The following is a 27,545-nucleotide window of genomic DNA, read 5'->3' on the forward strand; positions in this document are numbered from 1 at the left end:
GGTGGAGTGCCCCCCAAGGCAAGTGGTGCGCCCCCCCCCCCCACCCTAGGGTTTCCAACCCTAGGCGCAAGGGGGGCCCAAGGGGGGGCGCACCAGCCCACTAGGGGCTGGTTCCCCTCCCACTTAAGACCACGGGGCCCTCCGGGATAGGTGACCCCACCTGGTGGACCCCCGGGACCCTTCCGGTGGTCCCGGTACAATACCGGGTGACCCCAAAACTTTCCCGATGGCCGAAACATCACTTCTTATATACAATTCTTTACCTCCGGACCATTCCGGAACTCCTCGTGACGTCCGGGATCTCATCCGGGACTCCAAACAACATTCGGTTTGCTGCATACTCATATTCATACAACCCTAGTGTCACCGAACCTTAAGTGTATAGACCCTATGGGTTCGGGAGACGTGCAGACATGACCGAGACGGCTCTCCGGTCAATAACCAACAGCGGGATCTGGATACCCATGTTGGCTCCCACATACTCCTCGATGATCTCATTGGATAAACCACGATGTCGAGGATTCAAGCAACCCCGTATACTATTCCCTTTGGCAGACGGTACGTTACTTGCCCGAGATTCGATCGTCGGTATCCCAATACCTCGTTCAATCTCGTTGCCGGCAAGTCACTTTACTCGTACTGTAATGCATGATCCCGTGACCAGACACTTGGTCACTTTGAGCTCATTATGATGATGCATTACCGAGTGGGCCCAGAGATACCTCTCCGTCATACAGAGTGACAAATCCCAGTCTCGATCCGTGTCAACCCAACAGACACTTTCGGAGATACCCGTAGTATACCTTTATAGTCACCCAGTTACGTTGTGACGTTTGGTACACCCAAAGCACTCCTACGGTATCCGAGAGTTACACGATCTCATGGTCTAAGGAAAAGATACTTGACATTGGAAAAGCTCTAGCAAACGAACTACACGATCTTGTGTTATGCTTAGGATTGGGTCTTGTCCATCACATCATTCTCCTAACGATGTGATCCCATTATCAATGACATCCAATGTCCATAGTCAGAAAACCATGACTATCTGTTGATCAACGGGCTAGTCAACTAGAGGCTCACTAGGAACATATTGTGGTCTATGTATTCACACATGTATTACGATTTCCGGATAATACAATTATGGCATGAATAAAAGATAATTATCATGAACAAGGAAATATAATAATAATCCTTTTATTATTGCCTCTAGGGCATATTTCCAACATGCCAAAGACCTCTAGATGGTGAAAAAACTTCCAACAGCTTCCCATTAAACTTGACTGAATATCAGACTGATTTAACACACGTCATAATCCATGCAATCCACTGAGTGGAAAACCCCCATTTGCTAAGGGCCTTCTCCAAGAAATCCCAGTCGACCAATCATACGCCCTCGAGAGGTCCAGTTTGTACGCACAAGCTGCATGACTATTGCTCTTGAGAGATTGTAGGTGATGAATGCACTCAAAAGCGATGGTAGAATTATCCGAAATGAGCCGGCCCGGGATAAAAGCACTTTGGTTCTCAGATATCAACTCCAAAAGCAAGGGACGGAGACGATTAACCAAACATTTAGACACAAATTTGTAGATAACATTGCATAAGCTGATCGGCCTGAAATCCTTGAGCTCCTTGGGGTGAGGAACTTTTGGGATGAGGACAATCGTTGTATCATTCACACCTTCCGACATAGCACCAGAGACAAAAAAAAATCCAACACTGCTGTAGTAATTTCGGATTTTAGAGCTGTCCAGTTCCGTTGGTAGAACCTTGCCAGGAAACCATCCGTGCCAGGAGTTTTCAGTGGACCAATTTGAAACAGAGCGTTGGACACTTCCTCCTCAGGAAACGGAGTGCTCAAAATGTCGTTCATCTGTTAAGTTGCCTTCTCCTCTTTTCTTATTTTTTTGACAAAAGAGAATATATTAATAGCGCAAAGATACCAATTACATCCGGTTATGCTTTCTCCTGCAAGTTTGATGCCACAAGAAGATTAAGATATAAAGTATACGACAATCCACTTCGGTGCCCGGGCTCAGATGAGCCTGCTGAACAGTAACGTGATTACAAATAGACAAAAAATCCAAAAAAAATTACAAGCAATATGTGCATGTGCGTGATGTTCGTGCAAAATTTCATGAAGTTTGGACATTCGAAGAGCGCGCGGCAAAAAAGACAAAATCGTGCGTGAACAGTGTTGTTTTCAAATGTTTCTCACGTATTCAATTTTTTTTCTGCCACAAGTTCCTCGAATGTCAGAACTTCATGAAATTTTGCACAAATGTCACATATTTGAGCATCTTGCAGCACAAAAAAATTTGAATATTTTTTTAAAAAATCTATTTTTTAGGCCTCACTGTTCATGCACCGAGACCCTTCCTCGGACCCTGTGCAGGTGGGAGCTGCGTGCACCGGGCTACCCTTTTTTTACTGTTCATGCCCGGGATCTTCCGAACCCGGGCACCAAAACGCTGCACTCATAAAGTATAGTACATGTTGTCTCAACTATCTATGAGTTTCTAAATAAAGGTAGTTTGCTCAATACAATGGACTTAAGATTTGTAGATTAATTTTCCAGAAAGGCGTGAATGTCTCGATAGTTAAATCATTTATAGGGTAAGATGGTTATGGTTTCAAGATATTTATACCAAACTTATAGAATTAAACATCTCCGGTTTTAAGATTCAGCTTTTAGTGTACCCCAAAATGTCAAATTACATGTATACATTAGCAGTCCACATTGTGTACTTGCATTCACTTTGCTGCTATTTGAGTTCTTTTTTGTTTTATCAACTGACCCACCGTAATCTATTGTATCATTCTTATGAAGTCATGAAAGATGTCATGGAAAGAGCACCCCTTGTTAAAGAGCTGATAGATATGTACATCGGGCCTGGTGTCGTTGCTGCAAAACAACAAGAAGAGGAGTTGGAAAAGGGTTGCCACACGTGTAGAAAACATACCCAATTTTGTAAAGCGGTTTAATGATAAAACTTAATTTTCTCTTCAAGCTTGCCTTGTTATTCCAACAGTCCAACTGATGCCCTAGACAACACAATTTTTATGAGCCAAATTAGCCATTTGAGTAATTGAGCTTCTGAATATTTTGTTGTCATGGGAATCAACATGATTATCATCTAGCTTGACAATTTTAACATAACCATTATTAGTCAGCTTGTTTCCAAAACTAGTACTACATTAGCATACCAAGCATGATTTCAAGTCAAATAAGAACTACCTTAGCGTATGTCTCTCCATTTCAACTTCAAGTCTCATCTACGGTGCGGTTCCCCTAAGCATGGTAGACACATTTGATAATTGTTTACACTTGCTTGGAGGTATAAATGGCTGATACTCCCTCTGTTTCTAAATATAAGTCTTTGTAGAGATTCCACTATGAACCACATATAGATGTATATAGATGCATTTTAGGGTGTAGATTTACTCATTTTGCTCCGTATGTAGTCCATAGTGGAATCTCTACAAAGACTTATATTTAGGAACGGGGGAGTACTATCTAACATGAAAGTTGGCCAAGTGCATATGCTTAATGTTCTGCTTTGGAACCTTAAATAAGTAATTGTGACTACGCTTTAATTAAAAAGAAATCCCGTGCTGATACCTTATTCAGTTTGTATTTTACATTTCAAGTATTCATCATTTTAGCAATGCTCGAATAGTAATTATATTCGAGATTCCTCCTAAATGCTTATATGAGTACTTTGTTTGAAACTAGTATTGTTAATAAAATGGAAACAGAGGCGCATAACCAGTGTTATTGTCCCCGCATCCCTGGTCAGTGTGATATTTTTAGCTGTGATATTTTAAGTGCATGATGTTGATATATCAAATTTTTCATTTGTTCTTGAAACAGTGAAGGAAACATATGAATGGTTTGTTTATCTCTGTTCTTATTCTTTTTGCAATTTAATCTATTATAATACTAAGATTTTTCCTCAAAATGTTTTTGTTACTTACAGAAATGATATTCCACTGCATAAAATTCTTAGTTGAATTCTGTGAAAGACCAGAAGGTGTAATCCTCTAGAGTATAGAATGTTGTAAAAAAAATGTCCACTTGTTGCATGCTACCTTCTCTCATGAATGGGGTTGTTACCACAACAATATATTTTCTCTGTTTTGTTTCCTAGCTATCATTTCAACTATTGTGTGGTAGTGCTATCATTTCATCCACTGACATGAGGTGCAACCTAGATTGATTTTTAGCCTTCCATTAATCATCAATATCATTTTCCTTCCCTTCTAGCTTCACAAATGAGTCATGTCATCTTACCTAATGATTTTTCTTTCAGTTTGTGATCGAGGCTGCGGTGCTGCCTCATCATGGAGATAAACTCCTCGAATTAGCCTCATGGATCACATTATCAATAAACAGAACGGGGGTGGCCTATATACACGAGAAAATAACATAAAATTCGATATTAACCGGTCAACTTGCATCACTACAGACACAGATTCGGTGCACTACCAACACAGCCAGACGGCAACACCGACATATAGTGTCACACTGCATATAGACACGACGAAGATAGAAAAGAAAAAATAAAATCCGGGTCAAATTACAAAGATGAGCTCCCTCCAAGGCTGGAATTAATAGTACATGAGCTGCTGCTGCTGCTGCTGTTGCTGCTGCGAGGCACCGACGTTCTGGAAAGTACCATCGTACATCGCCTGACTCGCACCTACACCCATCCCCATGGCTGCGTGCCTGAGATGCTGAGCCTGCATCAATGCCTGGGTTGAAGCCATCTTGCTCATCGCAATAGCACGTTGATACGCTACGAGATCGGCGGCAGCGGGGTGGCTAGGAGCAGCAGGAGGGGGCAGTGGCGCAGAGGTGGTACCAGGGGGTGTAGGCTTGTTGCCCCAGGAACACTGCAAAACAAGAGAAAAGACCGACATGAAGCTCCAATCAGGACATCAGTCAAAAAAATACCAGCGGAGTGGAGAAAAGAAAAGGCGGTTAAGATGACACATTGGCAAAATACTTGAGCAGGAAAGGTGCTGCTAACCTTGACTGGTTTACCACCCAAAATACGACCATTACCCGTCTGAATTGCAAGGGCAGTTTCGGCATGATTGCTGTACTTGACAAAACCAAAGCCTTTGCCATGCTGGACACGCACCTCCTCGATGGCTCCAGCACCAAGTGCATGGAAGAAACGGTGAAGCACGTCTTGAGTAACCTGGTATTAAGAACATCACGAAATCATTAACGCAGCAAATGGGACAGGTGGGATAATTCATCCACATGCAAAGTGATTCGTGTAACAACAGAGCTTATAGTCTATATGAGCCATGCAAGTGAATGGCAAAGCATAAGAGATGCATCCATAGAAGCATGCTTGAAGAGAATACCTCGTGAGCAAGGTTCCCAACATAAACAGTTCTGTACAGTGGATTATTCTCGGGAGCATCTTCGTTTGATTTCTGCTTTGCATTTTCTGGACAAGACAAATAGTAGACAGCACATCTCAGCATATGGATGATGGAAAGACTTTATATGACATATGAAGAATTGCAATACTTAAGTTCCTAGGAGTCAAAGCCCAAGAACATCATGTAAACATAAAGCGTCGCAACAGAAACAGATATCACAGAAACCAAATAAATACAATCAAACAGCCTAGAATCACATACCCATTGAAATATTCTGGCCAAACCAGCTAATTACTGCTAAATTTAGAAAAGTGCTGCTTTAAGTGGGTGCTGCTTTAAGTGGGTATGCTTTACTAATCAAACTTCAGCATCAACACGAACCAATAAACCTTTATGAAAAGTATTGTCAATTAAAAGATTATTTGACAATGATAATAGCACATATCAAAGAACTAATATTCTACATAACCCATCTTTTGAAACACATCTTAGCAAATTTAAGGAGGTAATAATCCAAATGGTATAAAATACAACAGGTCCATAGAATTATACCTGTGAAATTGTTATTTACATCAGCTATACTTTTCGAATCTGATGTTAGCTGGTCCTCGCCACTGTTGGCACCTTTTGTTGCCCAGTTGCAACGAATCTGCCGATTTCCAAGCCACTGACCTAGAAAGGTTATTTTTTTAATTTTGTCATCACCGGCATTTTAAAACTAAGAAGCTGGCACTCACAATGTCATTTGTGTAACTGTTTCAATCGTGGAAAATATCAAATGCATAGGCCTACAGGCAAAGCAAATCAAAATCCTCACCACACACAAAACAGGTCTGAACAAGAAAAGTTTTGAGGGCATACCATTTAAGTCATTTATGGCACTCTGCGCATCCTGCAGATCAAATAAATTAATTTCAGCAAAAACCAGGAACGGATAAAGCACAGATTCAGATGGTTGGGACTGAGAATCAGCACACCTGTTGATTCCTGAAGGAAACAAAGCCATAACCTCTTGATCTTCCGGTCTTTTGGTCCCACATTACTCGAGCATCACTAGATAACACAAATTACACCATTTTAAAACGATTCAACACTAGGCAACACAAGCACCACTGCCAATCAACGAATATTAGGTATAACATATTAGGTATAACAGCACCATTACAAGATTATAGTTTAGGAAAGCACAAATTCTCAAAAGGCTAACTAAGCCCAATAGCAAAAGAAACTAATGAATACAAGGAAGCACGAATGCTTACGAGCAGTTAGGGGAATATGCTGAGAAGAATGCAAATAATGCAGAATCCGTGACCTCAGGGCTAAGATCACCAACAAAAATATGGAAATGGTCTGTAAAATGAATAAGGATTAAGATAATTGGTCAAAAGCTACTGCACAAGATGCTGGAATACTGATTCACAAGAAACGGTAGTACTAACCTGTTGTATCCTCCCTCTGACCGCTAGCATATGCCCAATTAACTCTGATAGGCTGCCCAAAACTGCAATAATGTTCTTCAGTAAGATATAGTATTGGAAGCAAGTGACAAAACTAAGTTGCAGAAGAATAGAACAAGTAGCTGCTCCTGGCTATTCTTTTTTCTTACATTTGCTTCCCGTTAAGTGTCAAAATTGCTAGGGCAGCTGATCCGCGTTCATAGTAGTCAACAAAACCATATGAGGACTGCACAAAAGATATAGTTAAAGGTCAATTTTGCCATCCTCTAAACTTGAATCATATATTCGTATTCACCTTCTAAAGCAAACATAACTGCACCCAAAAAAAGGAAAACAGAAAAAGAGAACTACCTTCTCTTTTCTTATAAGCTTGCATCCGTCAACTGAACCAGCACTCTGAAAAACCTCTCGGAGAAGTGCCTCAGTCACTTGAACATGAATATTGCCGACATATCTAAAATTTATAGAAACTTGGCAAATCAGAAAACAGTGTGAAAATTGCTTGTAATTAAGTATTTGCCAGACAAAAATAGACGATATCCATGCAAGAGCATCAGAGTGAAACTAGGTACTCCCTCCGATCCAAAATAAGAGTCGCAGTTTTGAACTAAAGTTAGTTCAACATTAGTTCAAAACTGCGACAATTATTTTGGATCAGAGGGAGTATTATAAATCTACAAGTGTGCAAGCAAAAGGAAGTAAAAATTCAAAATGTGACATGCAATTCAAAGCATGCAAAAATAAATAAAGAAAAAATCACTAATGGGACTCACACACTGCGGCATGTACTTGTATCAAAACCAGGTGGCAGATTTCCAGTGAGAATTGGCTCTATCTGCAAAAATAAAAATGTAAAAATAATGAAAGAAAGAAAAGAAATATCTATTGATAAGCAAGAACCTAAGGAGAAGAAGTAAAATGTGTGCAAGCTATACAGCACAGCACACCCTATAAGATATCACCAGGACGTTCCAATATGTTAAGTGCAACATCAAGAATAAAAGAATCTACATGCTTTGCGATCAAAACCTAATCGGTCAGGAAAAAATGTATGTGCAAATGCAAAATATTGGAAATTGTCATGTAATAACAATGTAAGCATTTTACATCAGGTGCATGACAAGGCAAGTGCAAAAACTCATGATTTGAGTGAAAGAGACTTTAAAACTAACCCACAATGTCAAATCATCTGGGTAAAAAATTATATAACAGAACGGCAAGGTTAACACGATTCCCAGCTAGATTTGGCTGAATAAAATTTAATCAATCAACCAAAATGTCCAGAACACTATAATTTGAAGCATTAGCAGTCTTCCACCGAATAAGCATCAAAAGCAAACCACTAACTAAACATCAAAGTTTGAATACTAGCACTCCAGACCAATAAGTCCTCAATCCCGTTGAGAAATTTAACCAAACAAGCTGAAATCATCCTATTAGTTTTACAAAGTAAAACAAATGAGAACTCCTAGCACCGGACACTTACCAATTACTCGCTAATCGTTCACTACAACATAATATATAAAAATGTCCATATAACCTGGAGACTGTTCCCTCACTTAGCTGAACATCAAAATCTAAAATCGCCACGATTTGAACACTAAGCGCCTTAAGGTCACTTGCCCTGCTCCTTTTACCCGAAACAAACAGAGTGAGCTTGATCATTCACAGTCAGTCAGAAATACTGCTGTCCTCAGTTTCTACTTGGGCGCCGACAGAATCCAGTCCACCCGGACACTGGAGACACACAGGACAGCAGAATTCCACGAATCCTCTGGCTCGATAAACAACCGCTCAATTTACCATACACCGCCGCGGGCTAGAAGCGCCTCCGAAACCACTTAAGAGAAAGCGAAAACAGGGGACAAAGTGACAAACCCAAACACGCCTACAGCCCTCCCCGATGTTCGAAAACTAAGCTCACCCACAATCAGCCTTCTGGCGGACCAAACTTTCGCGGGGCGCTGCCGTGCGGGCGGGCGCGGTGGGTGGGTGAGTAGGTGAGTGGTAACGTACGGACCTGCTGCGGCGGCGCGGCGCCGAGGAGGTGGTGGTGGTGAGGCGGCGGCGGCATCGCGTACATGGACTGCATCGCGGCCGCCTGCTGCATCATCGCCGCGGCCTGGCTCTGCTGCGGCAGCATCGCGCGCCCCGGCCCGCGCCCGGTCCGGCGACGGTAGATTGGTGGGGTGGGAGAGGGGATGGAAGGGTCGAGAAGGTCGGGGTGGAGAAGAGAGAGAAAGAGAGATGAAGGGGAGTAAAGGGTAGAGTTTGTTTGTTTTGCTTCGTGCCTTGGGTCAGTCCCTGGATACGTGGGCCTGGAATCTCGCTCGCTTGTTTCGGTTTGCAGAGAGAATCGTCCCGGCGACCCACCGGCGACCCCTGTATTTGTCTTTTTTACGCGAACTTAGGATCTTTATCCAGTGTTTAATCCTGCCTAAAAAAACCAGTGTTGATCTCTACTCTTTACTTTTTACTCCCTCCGTTCCTAAATATAAAAGATTTTAATATGAACTACATACGGAGTATAATGTGTGAATCTATACTCTAAAATGTGTTTATATACATTCATATGTACTCCCTCTGTTTCAAGATAGATGACTCAACTTTGTACTCCCTCTGTCCGGAAATACTTGTCGTAGAAATGAATAAAAATGGATGTATCTAGAACTAAAATACATCTAGATACATCTATACCTTGGACAAGTATTTCCGGACCGAGGGAGTACTAAAGTTTTCCGCAAAAGAAAAACTTTGTACTAAAATTAGTACAAAGTTTAGTCATCTATTTTAAAACGGAGGGCCTGCATTGAAATATTTAAAAGAACTTATATTTAAAAACGGAGAGTATTAATTTATATATATATATACATACATACATACATAGTGTTACTATTCATCATCTAGGGTGCAGAATAAGTTATTATTCACCCGAGGTAATCTTACGATCATTTCATAATTAAATTACATTTCGAATTCAAATAATTATATTCCTATTGATTCACTACGTAAAATTTGACATAAAAAAATAAAAATATAGGTGATAAGACAAGAAAATTTACAGTTTATGTGTATTTTAGATTATGTTTTTACGTTTGTAATTTTACATAACATAAAATATTTTTTACGGCGATTATATATTTTCTTACGGTCCCTTTTTACGTCGGAAATAAAAAAAAACTTACGGAACGTAAATTTACGGTGCATTGATGGTAAAATAGAGGGGGTGAAGAATAACTATTTCTCACCCAGGGTGACGAATAGCGCGACCCCATACATACATACATACATATATATATATATATATATATATATATATATATATATATATATATATATATATATATATATATATATATATATATATATATATATATAAGACTTACTTTAAAGACGTATGGTTCTCTTTTGCAGTGAACCTTCTGCATTGTTGGAAACCATGTTTCGACTATGCACATTGTTGATCACTGCATTTCAATGATAGTAAGAAAAATTTGGATAATCCTAAAAATATCAACGAGGCAACGGCTAGTCCTTTGTATTTTTTATTGTGCATGATGCCTCACCCTTTCAACATCTTATTTTGTTAATCCACCATGACACCTTCATTTGTAATTCGCACACTCTGAGTGCTACCATGTCTTCTTTCACCACGTGTTGTCAAAATCTGCAAAGGATACATATTAGATTCACTCTTTTTTACAGTGTGTGTGTTGTCTGGAGCTGGTACGTAAAGACAACATATTAGCCTTGTTCAAAGGAGCATTGTTCTTTTGTCATGTTCCTTGCATGTACCTACTATAGATAAGTTCATGTCAACAGATCATGAAAAGGTTAAAGAATCCGCCATAGAGCACAAATAGATGCAACAACTAAGGGTCATGGAGGCCTAGTTCGTCTCCTTCAATCGTCTCCCACCTATAGACATAGGCGATAACATGGCACTCCCATGGCTGAGCTAGCCTGGTTATCAGCGGCCTCAGCCCATGTGCAATGGCCAACGAATCGTCCAGGCATGGAGAAAACGTGGGGTCTTTATATGCCACGAGAGCTATGCCTCGCTAACCGTGAGACCTAAGCTCGTCTCGCCTCTAACGCTTCCGCTAATGGGCTGGTCCACAATGTGCGTACCATAAGGAATACCAAGTTTGGAGAAGCGAACACTAAATTATTTCAGGCAAAAGCAACTATCAAACACAAAAACATTTTTATTGCTGTCCTCCAAGATGAGACGGGAGTTGAAGTACAAGATCACCATGCCAAGGCTGCTATCCTCTACAGAGCTTTTAAAAATAGACTGGGACAAACCACAAAATCTGAAAACCATTTGCAACTCCACCACCTTTTGCCACATTCAGAACATTTGCAGGAATGGGAACCCCATTTTCACTCCCATAAATTGATGATGTTGTCAAGAACCTGTCATCCGATAAATAACTAGGGCCTGATGGTTTCAATGCAGCTTTCTTACAACATTGTTGGGATATTATTGCACCTGATTTCTATAAGTTGATTTTTGACTTCTTTGAGGGTAGAGCTAATATTCAGAGTATAAACTACTCCTTCATCACTCTAATCCCAAAGAAAGAGGTTGTTGTGGCCCCAAGAGATTTTAGAGCAATATCCCTTCTCAATTGTAGCTTGAAGATTATCACCAAGTTGCTAGCTAATGGATTTATAGAAGCTGATCTTAAAACTTGTTCATGAAAATCAGTATGGCTTCCTGAACAACAGGTGTATCCAAGATTGTTTGGCATGGTCATATGAGTACATCCACGAGTGTTACCAATCCAAAAAAGAAATTGTACTCATAAAATTGGATTTTGAGAAGGCCTTTAATCTTCTTAATCATAATACAATCCTTGATATATTACCTGCTAGAGGTTTTGGTAACAGATGGATTAGTTGGATCAAACAGATTTATAGCACTAGTTTTTCAGCAGTCCTCCTCGATGGAGTGCCAGGGAAGCAGTTTCTTTGCAAACAAGGGGTGAGACAGGGTGACCCTTTGTCACCACTTATTTTTGTACTGGCTTCTGATCTACTTCAATCCATGTTGAATGAAGCAATGACAAATCATATTATTGAAGCACCTCTGTAGCACCAGTCATGTCCTGCATTTCCTGTCATTCAATATGCAGATTGAAGTAGACCTGCTTCCCCTATCCAATTAGAGCATGTCAAGAACCTCTACTTCATTATGATGCATACACTGGACTTAAAGTAAACTACTCCAAGCCCACCCTAATATCCATCAATACTCCATTGATGCAAGATTTGTCTACCATGCTTGGTTGTCACATTGGCAAGTTGCCCATCTCATATCTGGGTCTACCATTGTGCCATTTGAATCCCAAAGTTGAGGATTTCTCCCCTATGCTCAAAGGAATCTCTTCTAGGTTGTCTGGTTGCAACACCTGTTAGGAAACGTTGCATGGAAAACAAAAAATTCTACGCACACGCAAGATCTATCCATGGAGATGCATATCAACGAGGGGGGAGAGTGTATCTACGTACCCTCGTAGACCGTAAGCGGAAGTGTTTCACAATGCGGTTGATGTAGTCAAACTTTCTTCGCAATCCAACCGATCAAGTATCAAACGTACGACACCTCCGCGTTCAGCACACGTTCAGCTCGGTGACGTCCACAACTTCTTGATCCAGCAAGACGGCGAGGTAGTGAATGAGTTCCGATAGCACGACAGCATGGTGACGGTGATGGTGAAGTGATCTCCGCAGGGCTTCACCTAAGCACTATGAAAATATGACCGGGGGTGTAAACGGTGGAGGGGCGCGCTGCACACGGCTAAGAAAAATTTGTGCTTGTGCTAGGCGCCCCCCTCCCACATATATACAGGTGGGGAGGAGGGAGCAGCCAGGAGGGCGCCCCAAGTAGGCTGAATCCTACTTGGGATCCTCCCCAAGTGGTGCCCCCCTTCCTTATTTGCCAGAGAAGAAAGGAAAGGGGGGAAGAGAGAAGGAAGGGGAGGCCAAATCCTCCCCCCCTTTCCTTTCCCCACTTGGGCGGCTGCCATGGGGGGCGTTGTTAGGGAACGCAGTAATTTCAAAAAAAATCTTACGATCACGCAAGATCTATCACTAGGTGATGTATAGCAAGGAGAGGGGAGAGTGTTGCCTACATACCCTCGTAGGTCAAAAGCGGAAGCATTTCAATAACGCAGTTGATGTAGTCGAACTTCTTCACGATCCAACTGATCAAGTACCAAACATATGACACCTCCGCGATCTACACATGCTCAGCTCGGTGACGTCCCACGAACTCTAGATCTAGCTGAGGTTGAGGAAGAGTTTCGCCAGCACGACGACGTGGTGACGGCGATGATGAAGTTATCGGTGCAGGGCTTCGCCTAAGCACTACGACGATATGACCGAGGTGTGTAACTATGAAGGGGGGCACCACACACGGCTAAAACAATTATCAACTTGTGTCTTTGGGGTGCCCCCCTCCCCCGTATATAAAGGAGGAGAGGGGAGGCCGGCCTGCCCTCATAGGCGCGCCAAGGGGGAGGAATCCTCCTCCTAGTAGGAGTAGGACTCCCCCCTTTCCTAATCCTACTAGGAGAAGAAGGAAGGAGGGGGGAAGAGAAGGAAGGAGGGGCGCCGCCCCTCCCCCTAGTCCAATTCAAACTAGGCCCATGATGGGGCGTGCGGCCAGCCCTTGGCAGCCCCTCTCTCTCTCCCCTAGGCCCAATAAGGCCCATTACTTCTCCGGTGGTTCCGATAACCTTTCCGGCACTCTAGTTTTATCCGAAACTTCTCCGGAACACTTCAGGTGTCCGAATATAGTCGTCCAATATATCAATCTTTATGTCTCGACCATTTCGAGACTCCTTGTCATGTCCGTGATCACATCCGGGACTCCAAACAATCTTCGGTACATTATATCACATAAACTCATAATACCAATCATCATCAAACGTTAAGCGTGCGGACCCTACGGGTTCGAGAACTATGTAGACATGACTGAGACACGTCTCCGGTCAATAACCAATAGTGGAACCTAAATGCTCATATTGCTTCCTACATATCCTACAAAGATCTTTATCGGTTAAACCGCATAACAACATACGTTGTTCCCTTTGTCATCGGTATGTTACTTACCCGAGATTCAATCGTCGGTATCATTATACCTAGTTCAATCTCGTTACCGGCAAGTCTATTTACTCATTCCGTAATACTTCATCCCGCAACTAACTCATTAGTTACAATTCTTGCAAGGCTTATAGTGATGAGTATTACCAAGAGGGCCCAGAGATACCTCTCCGAAACACGGAGTGACAAATCCTAATCTCGATATATGTCAACCCAACAAACACCTTCAGAGACACCTGTAGAGCACCTTTATAATCACACTTTTATGTTGTGACGTTTGGTAGCACACAAGTGTTCCTCCGGTATTCGGGAGTTGCATAATCTCATAGTATGATGAACTTGTATAAGTCATGAAGAAAGCAGTAGCAATGAAACTGACATGCTCATAATGCTAAGCTAACGGATGGATCATGTCCATCACGTCATTCTCCTAATGATGTGATCCCGTTCATCAAATGACAACACATGTCTATGGTTAGGAAACATAACCATCTTTGATTAACGAGCTAGTCAAGTAGAGACATACTAGGGACTATAAGTTTTGTCTATATGTATTCACACATGTACTAAGTTTCCGGTTAATACAATTCTAGCATGAATAATAAACATTTATCATGAATTAAGGAAATAAATAATAACTTTATTATTGCCTCTAGGGCATATTTCCTTTAGTCTCCCACTTGCACTAGAGTCAATAATCTAGTTCACATCACCATGTGATTTAACACCAATATTCACATATGTATGTGATTAACACCCATAGTTCACATCGTCATGTGACAACACCCAAAGGGTTTACTAGAGTCAATAATCTAGTTCACATCACTATGTGATTAACACCCAAAGAGTACTAAGGTGTGATCATGTTTTTCTCGTGAGAGAAGTTTAGTCAACAGGTCTGTCACATTCGGAGTCGTCTCTATTTTGCAAATATTCTATGTCTACAATGCTCTGCACGGAGCTACTCTAGCTAATTGCTCCCACTTTCAATATGTATCCAAATTGAGACTTAGAGTCATCTGGATCGGTGCAAAAGCTTGCATCGATGTAACTCTTTACGACGAGCTCTTTTATCACCTCCATAATCAAGAAATATTTCCTTAGTCCTCACTAAGGATAATCTTGACCGTTGTCCAGTGATCTACTCCTAGATCAAAATTGTACTCCCTTGCCAAACTCAGGGCAGGGTACACAATAGGTCTAGTACACAACACAACATACTTTATAGAACCTATGACTGTGGCATAGGGAATGACTTTCATTCTTTTTCTATTTTCTGTCGTGGTCGGGCTTTGAGTCTTACTCAACTTTACACCTTGTAATATAGGCAAGAACCCTTTCTTTGACTGATCCATTTTGAACTTCTTCAAAACTTTACCAAGGTATGTGCTTTGTGAAAGTCCAATTAAGCGTCTTGATCTATCTCTATAGATCTTGATGCCCAATATGTAAGCAGCTTCACCGAGGTCTTTCATTGAAAAACTCTTATTTAAGTATCCCTTTATGCTATCCAAAAATTCTATATTATTTCCAATCAACAATATGGCATCCACATATAATATTAGAAATGCTACAGAGCTCCCACTCACTTTCTTGTAAATACAGGCTTCACCGCAAGTCTGTATAAAACTATATGCTTTGATCAACTCATCAAAGCGTATATTCCAACTTCGAGATGCTTGCACCAGCCATAGATGGATCATTGGAGCTTGCACACCTTGTTAGTACATTTAGGATTGACAAAACCTTCTGATTGCATCATATACAACTCTTCTTTAAGAATACCCATTTAAGGAATGCAGTTTTGACATCCATTTGCCAGATTTCATAAAATATGGCAACTGCTAACATGATTCTGACGGATTTAAGCATCGTTACAGTTGAGAAAATCTCATTGTAGTCAACACCTTGAACTTGTCAAAAACCTTTTTACGACAAGTCGAGCTTTGTAGATAGTAACACTACTATCAGTGTTTGTCTTCCTCTTGAAGATCCATTTATTTAATATGGCTTGCGGATCACCGGGCAAGTCCACCAAAGTCCATACTTTGTTCTCATACATGGATCCCATCTGAGATTTCATGGCCTCAAGCCATTTCGCGGAATCTAGGCTCATCATCGCTTCCGCATAATCTGTAAGTTCATCATGGTCTAGTAACATGACTTCCAAAATAGGATTACCGTACCACTCTGATGCGGATCGTACTCCGGAAGACCTAGGGTGTTCGGTAGTAACTTGATCTGAAGTTTCATGATCATCATCATTAGCTTCCTCACTAATTGGCGTAGGAATCACTTGAACTGGTTTCTGTAATGAACTAATTTCCAATTCGGGAGAAGGTACAATTACCTCATCAAGTTCTACTTTCCTCCCACTCACTTCTTTCGAGAGAAACTCCTTCTCTAGAAAGGATCCATTCTTAGCAACGAATATCTTGCCTTCAGATCTATGATAGAAGGTGTACCCAACAGTTTCCTGTGGGTATCCTATGAAGACACGTTTCTCCAATTTGGGTTCAAGCTTATCAGGTTGAAGCTTTTTCACATAAGCATCGCAGCCCCAAACTTTAAGAAATGACAACTTTGGTTTCTTGCCAAACCATAGTTCATAAGGCGTCGTCTCAACGGATTTTGATGGTGCCCTGTTTAAAGTGAATGCAACTGTCTCTAATGCATAACCTCAAAACGATAGTGGTAAGAGACATCATAGATCGCACCATATCCAATAAAGTGTGGTTTACAACATTCGGACAGACCATTACGTTGTGGTGTTCTAGGTGGCATGAGCTGTGAGACTATTCCACATTGTTTTAAATGAAGGCCAAACTCGTAACTCAAATATTCTCCTCCATGATCAGATTGTAGAAACTTTATTTTCTTGTTACGATGATTCTCCACTTCACTCTGAAATTCTTTGAACTTTTCAAATGTTTCAGACTTGTGTTTCATTAATAAGATATACCCATATCTTGCTCAAATCATCTGTGAAGGTCAGAAAATAACGGTACCTGCCACGAGCATCAACACTCATTGGACCACATACATCAGTATGTATTATTTCCAATAAGTCACTATCTCGTTCCATTGTTCCGGAGAATGGAGTTTTAGTCATCTTGCCCATAAGGCACGGTTCACAAGTATCAAATGATTCATAATCAAGTGATTCCAAAAGTCCATCTTTATGGAGTTTCTTCATGCGCTTTACACCGATATGACCCAAACGACAGTGCCACAAATAAGTTGCACTATCATTATCAACTTTGCATCTTTTGGCATCAATATTATGAATGTGTGTATTACCACGATCGAGATTCAGTAAACCATCAACACTGGGTGTATGACCATAGAAGGTTTTATTCATTTAAACAGAATAACAATTATTCTCTATCTTAAATGAATAGTCGTATTGCAATAAACATGATCTAATCATATTCATGCTCAAAGCAAACACCAAATAACATTTATTTAGGTTCAACACTAATCCTGAAAGTATAGGGAGTGTATGATGCTGATCATATCAATCTTGGAACCACTTCCAACATACATCGTCACTTCATCCTTAACTAATCTTTATTTATTCCGTAACTCCTGTTTCGAGTTACTAATCTTAGCAACCGAGCAAGTATCTAATACCCAGGGGCTACTATGAACACTAGCAAGGTACACATCAATAACCTATATATCAAATATACCTTTGTTCACTTTGCCATCCCTCTTTTTCACCAAATATTTGGGGTTGTTATGCTTCCAGTGACCATTTCCTTTGTAGTAGAAGCACTCAGTTTTAGGCTTATGTCTAGCTTTGGGCTTCTTTACGAGAGTGACAACTTGCTTGCCATTCTTTTTGAAGTTCCCTTTCTTTTCCTTTGCCCTTTTCTTGGAACTAGTGGTCTTGTCAATCATCAACACTTGATGCTTTTTCTTGTTCCTACCTTCGTCGATTTCAACATCACGAAGAGCTCTGGAATCATTTTCGCCATCCCTTGCATACTATAGTTCATCACGAAGTTCCAGTAAGTTGGTGATGGTGACTAGAGAACTTTGTCAATCACTATCTTATTTGGAAGATTAACTCCCACTTGATTCAAGCGATTGTAGTATCCAGACATTTTGAGCACATGCTCACTAGTTGAGCAATTCTCCTCAATCTTTTAGGCAAAGTACTTGTCAGAGGTCTCATACCTCTTGACATGGGCATGAGTCTGAAATACCAATATCAGCTCTTGGAACATCTCAGATGCTCCGTGACATTTCAAAAACGTTTTTGAAGTCCCTGTTCTAAGCCGTAAAGCATGGTGCACAAAACTATCAAGTAGTCATCATATTGAGCTAGCCAAACATTCATAACGTCTGCATCTGCTCCTGCAATAGGTCTGTCACCTAGCGGTGCATCAAGGACATAATTCTTCTGTGCAGCAATGAGGATACACCTCAGATCACGGACCTAGTCCGCATCATTGCTACTATCATCGTTCAACTTAGTTTTCTCTAGGAACATATAAAAAACATATGGAAGTTATAACGCGAGCTATTGATCTACAACATAATTTGCAAAATACTATCAGGACTAAGTTCATGATAAATTAAAGTTCAATTAATCATATTACTTAAGAACTCCCACTTAGATAGGCATCCCTCTAGTAATCTAAATGATCACGCGATCCAAATCAACTAAACCATGTCCGATCATCACGTGAGATGGAGTAGTTTTCAATGGTGAACATCACTATGTTGATCATATCTACTATATGATTCACGCTCGACCTTTCGGTCTCAGTGTTTCGAGGCCATATCTGCATATGCTAGGCTCGTCAAGTTTAACCCGAGTATCCCGCGTGTGCAAAACTGGCTTGCACCCATTGTATGTGAACGTAGAGCTTATCAGACCCGATCATCACGTGGTGTCTCGGCACGAAGAACTGTAGCAATGGTGCATACTCAGGGAGAACACTTATACCTTGAAATTTAGTAAGGGATCATCTTATAATGCTACTGCCATACTAAGCAAAATAAGATGCATAAAAGATAAACATCACATGCAATCAAAATATGTGACATGATATGGCCATCATCATCTTCTGCTCATGATCTCCATCACCGAAGCATTGTCATGATCTCCATCGTCACCGGCGCGACACCTTGATCTCCATTGTAGCATCGTTGTCATCTCGCCAACTATTGTTACTACGACTATCGCTACCGCTTAGTGATAAAGTAAAACAATTACATGGCGACTGCATTGCATACAATAAAGCGACAACCATATGGCTCCTGCCAGTTGCTGATAACTTTGTTACAAAACATGATCATCTCATACAACAATTTATATCATAGCATGCCTTGACCATATCACATCATACCAAGCCCTGCAAAAACAAGTTAGACGTCCTCTACTTTATTGTTGCAAGTTTTACGTGGCTGCTACGGGCTTCTAGCAAGAACCGTTCTTACCTACGCATCAAAACCACAATGATTTTTCGTCAAGTGTACCGTTTTAACCTTCAATAAGGACCGGGCGTAGCCACACTCGATTCAACTAAAGTTGGAGAAACAGACACTCACCAGCCACCTATGTGCGAAGCACGTTAGTAGAACCAGTCTCGCGTAAGCGTACGCGTAATGTCGGTCTAAGCCGCTTCATCCAACAATACCGCCGAATCAAAGTATGACATTTTGGTAAGCACTATGACTATTATCGCCCACAACTCTTTGTGTTCTACTCGTGCATATAACATCTACGCATAGACCTGGCTCGGATGCCACTGTTAGGGAACACAGTAATTTCAAAAAATTCCTACGATCACGCAAGATCTATCACTAGGTGATGCATAGCAACGAGAGGCGAGAGTGTTGTCTATGTACCCTCGTAGACTGAAAGCTGAAGCGTTTCAATAAAGCGGTTGATGTAGTTGAACTTCTTCACGATCCAACCAATCAAGTACCAAATGTACGACACCTCGCGATCTGCACACGTTCAGCTCGGTGACGTCCCACGAACTCTAGATCTAGCTAAGGTCGAGGGAGAGTTTCTCCAGCATGACAGCATGGTGACGGTGATGATGAAGTTACTAGCGCAGGGCTTTGCCTAAGCACCACGACGATATGACCGAGGTGTGTAACTGTGGAGGGGGGCACCGCACATGGCTAAACCAATTGTCAACTTGTGTCTTTGGGGTGCTACCCCTCCCCCATATATAAAGGAGGAGAGGGGAGGCCGGCCGACCCTCATAGGTGCACCAAGGGGGGAGGAATCCTCCTCCTAGTAGTAGTAGGACTCCCCCTTTCCTAGTCCTACTAGGAGAAGAAGGAAGGAGGGGGAAGAGAAGGAAGGAGGGGGCGCCGCCCCTCCCCCTAGTCCAATTCGGACTAGGTCCATGGGGGGGCATGCGTCCAGCCCTTGGCAGCCCCTCCCTCTCTCCCCTAGGCCCAATAAGGCCCATTACTTCTCCGGTGGTTCCGATAACCTTTCCGACACTCTTGTTTTATCCGAAACTTCTCCGGAACACTTCCGGTGTCCGAATATAGTCGTCCAATATATCAATCTTTATGTATCAACCATTTAGAGACTCCTCGTCATGTCTGTGATCACATCTGGTACTCCAAACAATCTTCGGTACATCATATCACATAAAATCATAATACCAATCGTCATTGAATGTTGAGCGTGCGGACCCTACGGGTTCGAGAACTATGTAGACATGACCTAGACACGTCTCCGGTCAATAACCAATAGCACAACCTGGATGCTCATATTGGTTCCTACATATTCTATGAAGATCTTTATCAGTCAAACCGCATAACAACATACGTTGTTCCCTTTGTCATGGGTATGTTACTTGCCCGAGATTCGATCGTCGGTATTATTATACCTAGCTCAATCTCGTTAGCAGCAAGTCTCTTTACTCATTCCTTAATACTTCATCCCGCAACTAACTCATTAGTTACAATGCTTGCAAGCAAGGTTGTCAAAATCGCGATTCTATTATACGATTCTACGACTTTACGATCCAAACAAACCCCTATGATTCTACGATTTTAGTTCTTAGAATCTACGACTTTACGATCCTGATAGTGAAGATTCTACGATTTGCGATCCTACCATCAAAGCTCCGATCCGATTCAAAATCGCGATTCTAACAACCTTGCTTGCAAGGCTTATAGTGATGAGTATTACCGAGAGGGCCCAGAGACACCTCTCCGAAACTCGGAGTGACAAATCCTAATCTCGATATATGTCAACCCAACAAACACCTTCGGAGACACCTGTAGAGCACCTTTATAATCACCCTTTTATGTTGTGACGTTTAGTAGCACACAAAGTGTTCCTCTGGTATTCGGGAGTTGCATAATCTCATAGTATGAGGAACTTGTATAAGTCATGAAGAAAGCAGTAGCAATGAAACTGACACAATCATAATGCCAAGCTAACAGATGGGTCATGTCCATCACATCATTCTCCTAATGATGTGATCTTGTTCATCAAATGACAACACATGTCTATGGTTAGGAAACATAACCATCTTTGATTAACGAGTTAGTCAAGTAGAGGCATACTAGGGACTATAAGTTTTGTCTATGTATTCACACATGTACTAAGTTTCCGGTTAATACAATTCTAGCATGAAGAATAAACATTTATCATGAATTAAGGAAATAAATAATAACTTTATTATTTCCTCTAGGGAATATTTCCTTCAGGCGCGCCATCCTCTTGTGGTCTAGTGTGCTCCCCTCTTATGGCCCAATAGGCCCAATACCCTCCCAGGGATGACCGGTACCCCCTCCGGTACTCCGATGACTATCCGGTTTTCTCCGGAACACTTCCGATGTTCGAATACTATCATCCTATATATCAATATTTACCTCTCGACCATTTTGGAGACTCCTCATCATGTCTGTGATCTCATCCGGCACTCCAAACAATATTCGGTCACCAAATCACATAATTCATATAATACAATATAGTCATCGAACGTTAAGCGTGCGGACCCTACGGGTTCGAAAACTATGTAGACATGACCGAGACACCTCTCCGGTCAATAACCAATAGTGGAACATGGATACTCATATTGGCTCCTACATATTCTACGAAGATCTTTATCGGTCGAACTGTTATGACAACATACGTAATTCCCTTTATCCATCGGTATGTTACTTGCCCAAGATTCTATCGTCGATATCTTCATACCTAGTTCAATCTTGATACTGGCAAGTCTCTTTACTCGTTCCGTAATACATCACCCCATGACTAACTCCTTAGTCGTTTGCTTGCAAGCTTATGATGTGTATTATTGAGAGGGCCCAGAGATACCTCTCCAATACTTGGAGTGACAAATCCAAATATCTATCTATGCCAACTCAACAAACACCAACAAAAATACCTGTAGAGAATCTTTATAATCACCCAGTTATGTTGTGACATTTGATAGCACACAAGGCATTTCTCCGGTATCTGGGAGTTGCACAATCTCATAGTCGAAGGAATATGTATTTGACATGAAGAAAACAATAGCAATAAAAATGAACGATCATTATGCTAAGCTAACGGATGGGTATTGTCCATCACATCATTCTCCTAATGATGTGATCCCGTTATCAAATGATAACTCATGTCCATGGTTGGGAAACCTTAACCATCTTTGATCAACGAGCTAGTCTAGTAGAGGCTCACTAGGGACATGTTGTTTGTTTATGTATTTACACATGTATTAAGGTTTTTGATCAATATAATTCTAGCATGAATAATAAACCTTTATCATGAATAAGGAAATATAAAATAACAACTTTATTATTGCCTCTAGGGCATATTTCCTTCACATATCACATCATAACATTTCCTGCAAAAACAAGTTAGACGTCCTCTACTTTGTTGTTGCAAGTTTTACGTGGCTTTTATGGGCTTCTAGCAAGAACCGTCCTTACCTACGGCAAAAATCACAACGGTGATTTATCAAGTTTGCTGTTTCAACCTTCTTCAAGGACCGACCACAGTCAAATTTGATTCAACTAAAGTAGGAGAAACAGACACCCGCCAGCCACCTTTATGCAAAACTAGTTGCATGTTTATTGGTGGAACCGGTCACATGTACATGGACATGTAAGGTTGGTCTGGGCCGCTTCATCCCACAATACCGCAGAATCAAAATAAGACGTTGGTGGTAAGAAGTATGACTATCACCACCCACGACTCTTTGTGTTCTACTCATGTATATCATCTACGCATAAACCTTGCTCGGATGCCACTGTTGGGAAATGTTGCATGGAAAACAAAAAAGAATCTATGCACACGCAAGATCTATCCATGGAGATGCATAGCAATGAGGGGGAAGAGTGTATATATGTACCCTCGTAGACCATAAGGGGAAGCGTTTCACAACGCGGTTGATGTAGTCGAACTTTCTTCGCGATCCAACCGATCGAGTACCGAACGTATGGCACCTCCGCGTTTAGCACACATTCAGCTCGGTGACGTCCGCGCCTTCTTGATCCATCAAGACGGCGAGGTAGCAGATGAGTTCTGACTGCACAACAGCATGGTGACGGTGATGGTGAAGTTATATCCGCAGGGCTTCACCTAAGCACTACGAAAATATGACCGGGGGTGTAAAAGGTGGAGGGGGGCGCCGCACACGGCTAAGAGACTGTTGTGCTTGTGCTAGGTGGCCCCTCCCACATATATATAGGTGGGGGGAGGAGGGAGCAGCCGGGAGGGCGCCCCAAGTAGGTTGAATCCTACTTGGGGTCCTCCCCAAGTGGCGCCCCCCTTTCCTTATTTGCCGGAGAAGAAAGGAAAAGGGGGGAGAGAGAAGGAAGGGGAGGCCGAATCCTCCCCCTTTCCTTTCCCCACCTGGGAAGCTGCCATGGGGCGCACGCCAACCCCTTGTGGGTTGGTGTGCTCCCCTCTTATGGCCCAATAGGCCCAACACCCTCCCGGGGGTGACCTGTACCCCCTCCGATACTCCGATGACTATCCAATTTTCTCCGAAACACTTCCGGTGTCTGAATACTATCGTCCTATTTATCAATCTTTACCTCTAGACCATTTTGAGACTCCTGGTCATGTCCTTGATCTCATCCGGGACTCCGAACAACATTTTGTCACCAAATCATATAACACTATATCATCAACGAACGTTAAGCGTGCAGACCCTACGGGTTCGAGAACTATGTAGACATGACCGAGACACCTCTCCAGTCAATAACCAATAGCGGAACCTGTATGCCCATATTGGCTCCTACATATTCTATGAGGATCTATATCGGTCGAACCGTTATGACAACATACGTAATTCCCTTTGTCCATCGGTATGTTACTTGCTCGAGATTCAACCATCGGTATCTCTATACCAAGTTCAATCTCGTTACCGGCAAGTCCCTTTACTTGTTCTGTAATACATCACCTCATTACTAACTCCTTAGTCATTTGCTTGCAAGCTTATGATGTGTATTACCGAGAGGGCCCAGAGATACCTCTCCGATACTCAGAATGACAAATCCTAATCTTGATCTATGCCAACTCAACAAACACCTTCTGAGATACCTGTAGAGCATCTTTATGATCATCCAGTTATGTTGTGACATTTGATAGCACACTAGGTATTCCTCCGGTATCCGGGAGTTGCATAATCTCATAGTCGAAGGAATATGTACTTGACATGAAGAAAGCAATAGCAATAAAATGAATGATCAATATGCTAAGCTAACTGATGGGTCTTGTCCATCACATCATTCTCCTAATGATGTGATCCCGTTATCAAATGACAACACATGTCCATGGTTAGGAAACCTTAACCATCTTTGATCAATGAGCTAGTCTAGTAGAGGCTTACTAGGGACACGGTATTTGTTTATGTATTCACACATGCATCTAAGTTTCCGATCAATACAATTCTAGCATGAATAATAAACCTTTATCATGAATTAGACATATATAATAACAACTTTATTATTGCCTCTAGGGCATGTTTCCTTTAACACCCTCCTATCCACTGGTGATAAGCTCACTTTTGTTAAATTTGTCTTCTCTAGCATGCCTACCTTCTATATGTCATCACTCACGATTCTTAAATTTGTGCTAAATCAAATTAACTCTTATCTCAAGCACTATCTATGGAGAAAATATGGCTCTCGAGATAAAGGGATGGCTATGATTTCTTGGGATAAAGCGTGCATGCCTAAATCTCATGGTGGATTGGGAGTGATTAATGCCAAAATTCGCAACCAAGATCTTTTGCTGAAATACCTTCATAAGTTTATGAATAAAGAGGACACACCTTGGGTCAAGATCATCTGGGAAACTTATTATGAACATCATTTCCCTAATGACATACCATTTGGTTCTTTCCTGTGGAAAGCAGTGCTCAAATTACTGCCACTTTATAAAGAACAGACTCTGTGTGTTACTGGTTTGGGCAACGCAGTTGCATTCACGAGGGACAAATGGAAGGATCAAGTGTTGCAGATCACTTATCCACAACTTTCTTTGTTCTACATCAATGATGACATCACTCTGCAGAATGTCTTGGAACTACCCAACATGGAGGACATGTTTCATCTCCCTCTCTCATCCCAAGCATATACAATTTCAGCACTTTCAGGCACAACTCCAGAGCAGAGGACATTTGATAAAGAAAGATAAATGGGGCTATCCGTGGAATTCCAATAACTACTCAGTTATGAAGATGTATAAAGCTCTAATGGCACCTAGTACATGCCACATGATCTCCAAGCTCCTATGGAAATCAGCTGCACAATTGAGTCATAAGTTCTTTTTCTGGCTACTACTCCATGACAGAATCAACACCAGAAATCTCTTGAAGGGAGAAATCCATGTACTTGGAGGACTATAACTGTGCCATATGCCATGATAAAACCGAAGAAACACTCATGCACCTTTTTGGGTTTGCAATTTTGCTCTAGATTGTTGGAATCAGATTCTACCTAATAGAAGGAGAGGAATCTCAAGCTTTGATGAAATATGCCTCAGGAACAATGACCTGCCCCAAGATATGGCACTTGCCATTATAATTGTTGGATGCATTTGGTCTGTTAGAAATGATAAGATCTCCAGGAAGGCTGCCCCACACACGTCCCATTTTATGAAAGAAACGCTTGCTGCTGCTGTACACAGAGCCAAGCCAAGCAAAGCACAGAAGATTTAGTCCTAAGAACCATGTGTGATTGACTACATGTTTCCACGAGCTGGTATTGGCTAGAAGTTTTATATTCTATTTTGTGCACAACTTTTTGTACGTATTTTTTACAATTAAATATAATATACCGTAGAAAAATTGTTCTACACTCTAGGCTTCAAAATTTTGGGAAGCTTATATGAACTGTTTTTTTTTGCGTGTTTTTCTTCTTCATTTTTTCTGTGAGTTTTTGTTTATTTTCTCAACATTTTGTTCATTTTTCTTTTATGTTTATTTTTTTTATATATATTCCCACATTTTTTATATACATGCAGAATTTTTTTACATACGTATTGAACATTTTTAGTATACGTGTTGAACATTTTTCAGATACATGTTGAACAACTTTTAGATACACGTTGAACATGTTTCATTTGTTTTCCATGTGTTTTCTGTATCGGTTTTCATCGATTTGTTTTCTATTTCTTAAAAAAAATCCATTTTCTTCATTTTATAAATACATGTGGACTTTTTCAAATACATGTTGAACATTTCTCTATAATGGTTGAATATGTTTTAGATACACGTTGAACATTTTTCAAACAAATGTGGAGAATTTTTCCAAAATACACATTGAAAATTATTGAAATGCACATTGAACCTTTATTATTACATTATGAACATTTTCCATAAATTCCAAAAATATTTTTAAAAATGTGTAAACATTTAGTTAAGTGGTAGATAAAATTTTAATTGCATGAACATTTTTGTGAATGGTACATTTATTTCTTTTAATATTGATAGCATTCTTTTACATGGTATAAACTTTTTTCTAAATGTGACAAGCATATTTTTATAACGGTTGAACATTTTTAAAGTTGATCAGGTTTTTCTGAATGATATAAAAACTTTTTACAAACCATTTTTTACATTTTTAATAATGTCATGAAGAATTTTTTGAACATGTGACATTTTTAAATGTCATGTACATTTTTGAAAAGTTGCGCAAAAAGAACAAATGAAAAACCGAACGGAATGACCGCTGCTGGGCCAGCCCACAACAGAGGTTCCTTCAGACGAGCTCCTGTGCAGTCAAATATTTACAGCCCTTCTTCGGCAAGGGTATCCGGTAAAAGGAGGACGGTTCCTAATCTTTTGATCGGCAAAGGGTTCGATGCATTAGTTTCCGACTATGAACGAGTCAATCAGCTAGATCTACTTGCGGCAAACGGCACCTTCCTTTCCCAGCCAGTGGTACGTAAGGCAATGGTTGTTATTGAAGTTCAGATCAGGGAATACCCTAGGTTTCGGCTTTTTCCACGGTTCCGTAACGGTAGGTTTCGGCTCCTCGCTACATCCCTTCCGCTCCTACTAAGGACGCTGCTGAACCGATAGAATTTGCCGAGCGAGCACTACCATAACTTATGGTATCTGACCGGTGTTA

At 41.1% G+C, this 27,545-nt stretch overlaps 1 protein-coding gene across 1 annotated transcript; it reads right to left on the minus strand.

Annotated features, from left to right (window-relative positions):
- Positions 1-4,413: 4,413 nt before the first annotated feature.
- Positions 4,414-9,163, minus strand: LOC123044218 (oligouridylate-binding protein 1). The gene is made up of 12 exons (XM_044466893.1): positions 8,878-9,163; positions 7,631-7,692; positions 7,209-7,311; positions 7,007-7,083; positions 6,840-6,901; positions 6,660-6,750; positions 6,378-6,453; positions 6,262-6,292; positions 5,953-6,072; positions 5,380-5,465; positions 5,034-5,207; positions 4,414-4,896 (listed from the first exon to the last, which is right to left on the minus strand). Exons 1-12 carry the CDS (start codon positions 8,998-9,000, stop codon positions 4,612-4,614), a joined length of 1,290 nt encoding a protein of 429 aa, XP_044322828.1. The 5' UTR covers positions 9,001-9,163; the 3' UTR covers positions 4,414-4,611.
- Positions 9,164-27,545: the final 18,382 nt, after the last annotated feature.

Source organism: Triticum aestivum, chromosome 2B (genome assembly GCF_018294505.1).
Source record: "Triticum aestivum cultivar Chinese Spring chromosome 2B, IWGSC CS RefSeq v2.1, whole genome shotgun sequence".
Taxonomy (NCBI): Eukaryota; Viridiplantae; Streptophyta; class Magnoliopsida; order Poales; family Poaceae; genus Triticum; species Triticum aestivum.

Excerpts from the sequence above, each read along its gene's own strand:
- LOC123044218 (XM_044466893.1), bottom strand. The coding sequence starts at position 9,000 with ATGCTGCCGCAGCAGAGCCAGGCCGCGGCGATGATGCAGCAGGCGGCC. Across the intron at positions 7,693-8,877 it reads GCGCCGCGCCGCCGCAGCAG|ATAGAGCCAATTCTCACTGG; the intron begins GTCCGTACGTTA and ends TTATTTTTGCAG. Across the intron at positions 6,751-6,839 it reads TCAGAGGGAGGATACAACAG|ACCATTTCCATATTTTTGTT; the intron begins GTTAGTACTACC and ends TTCATTTTACAG.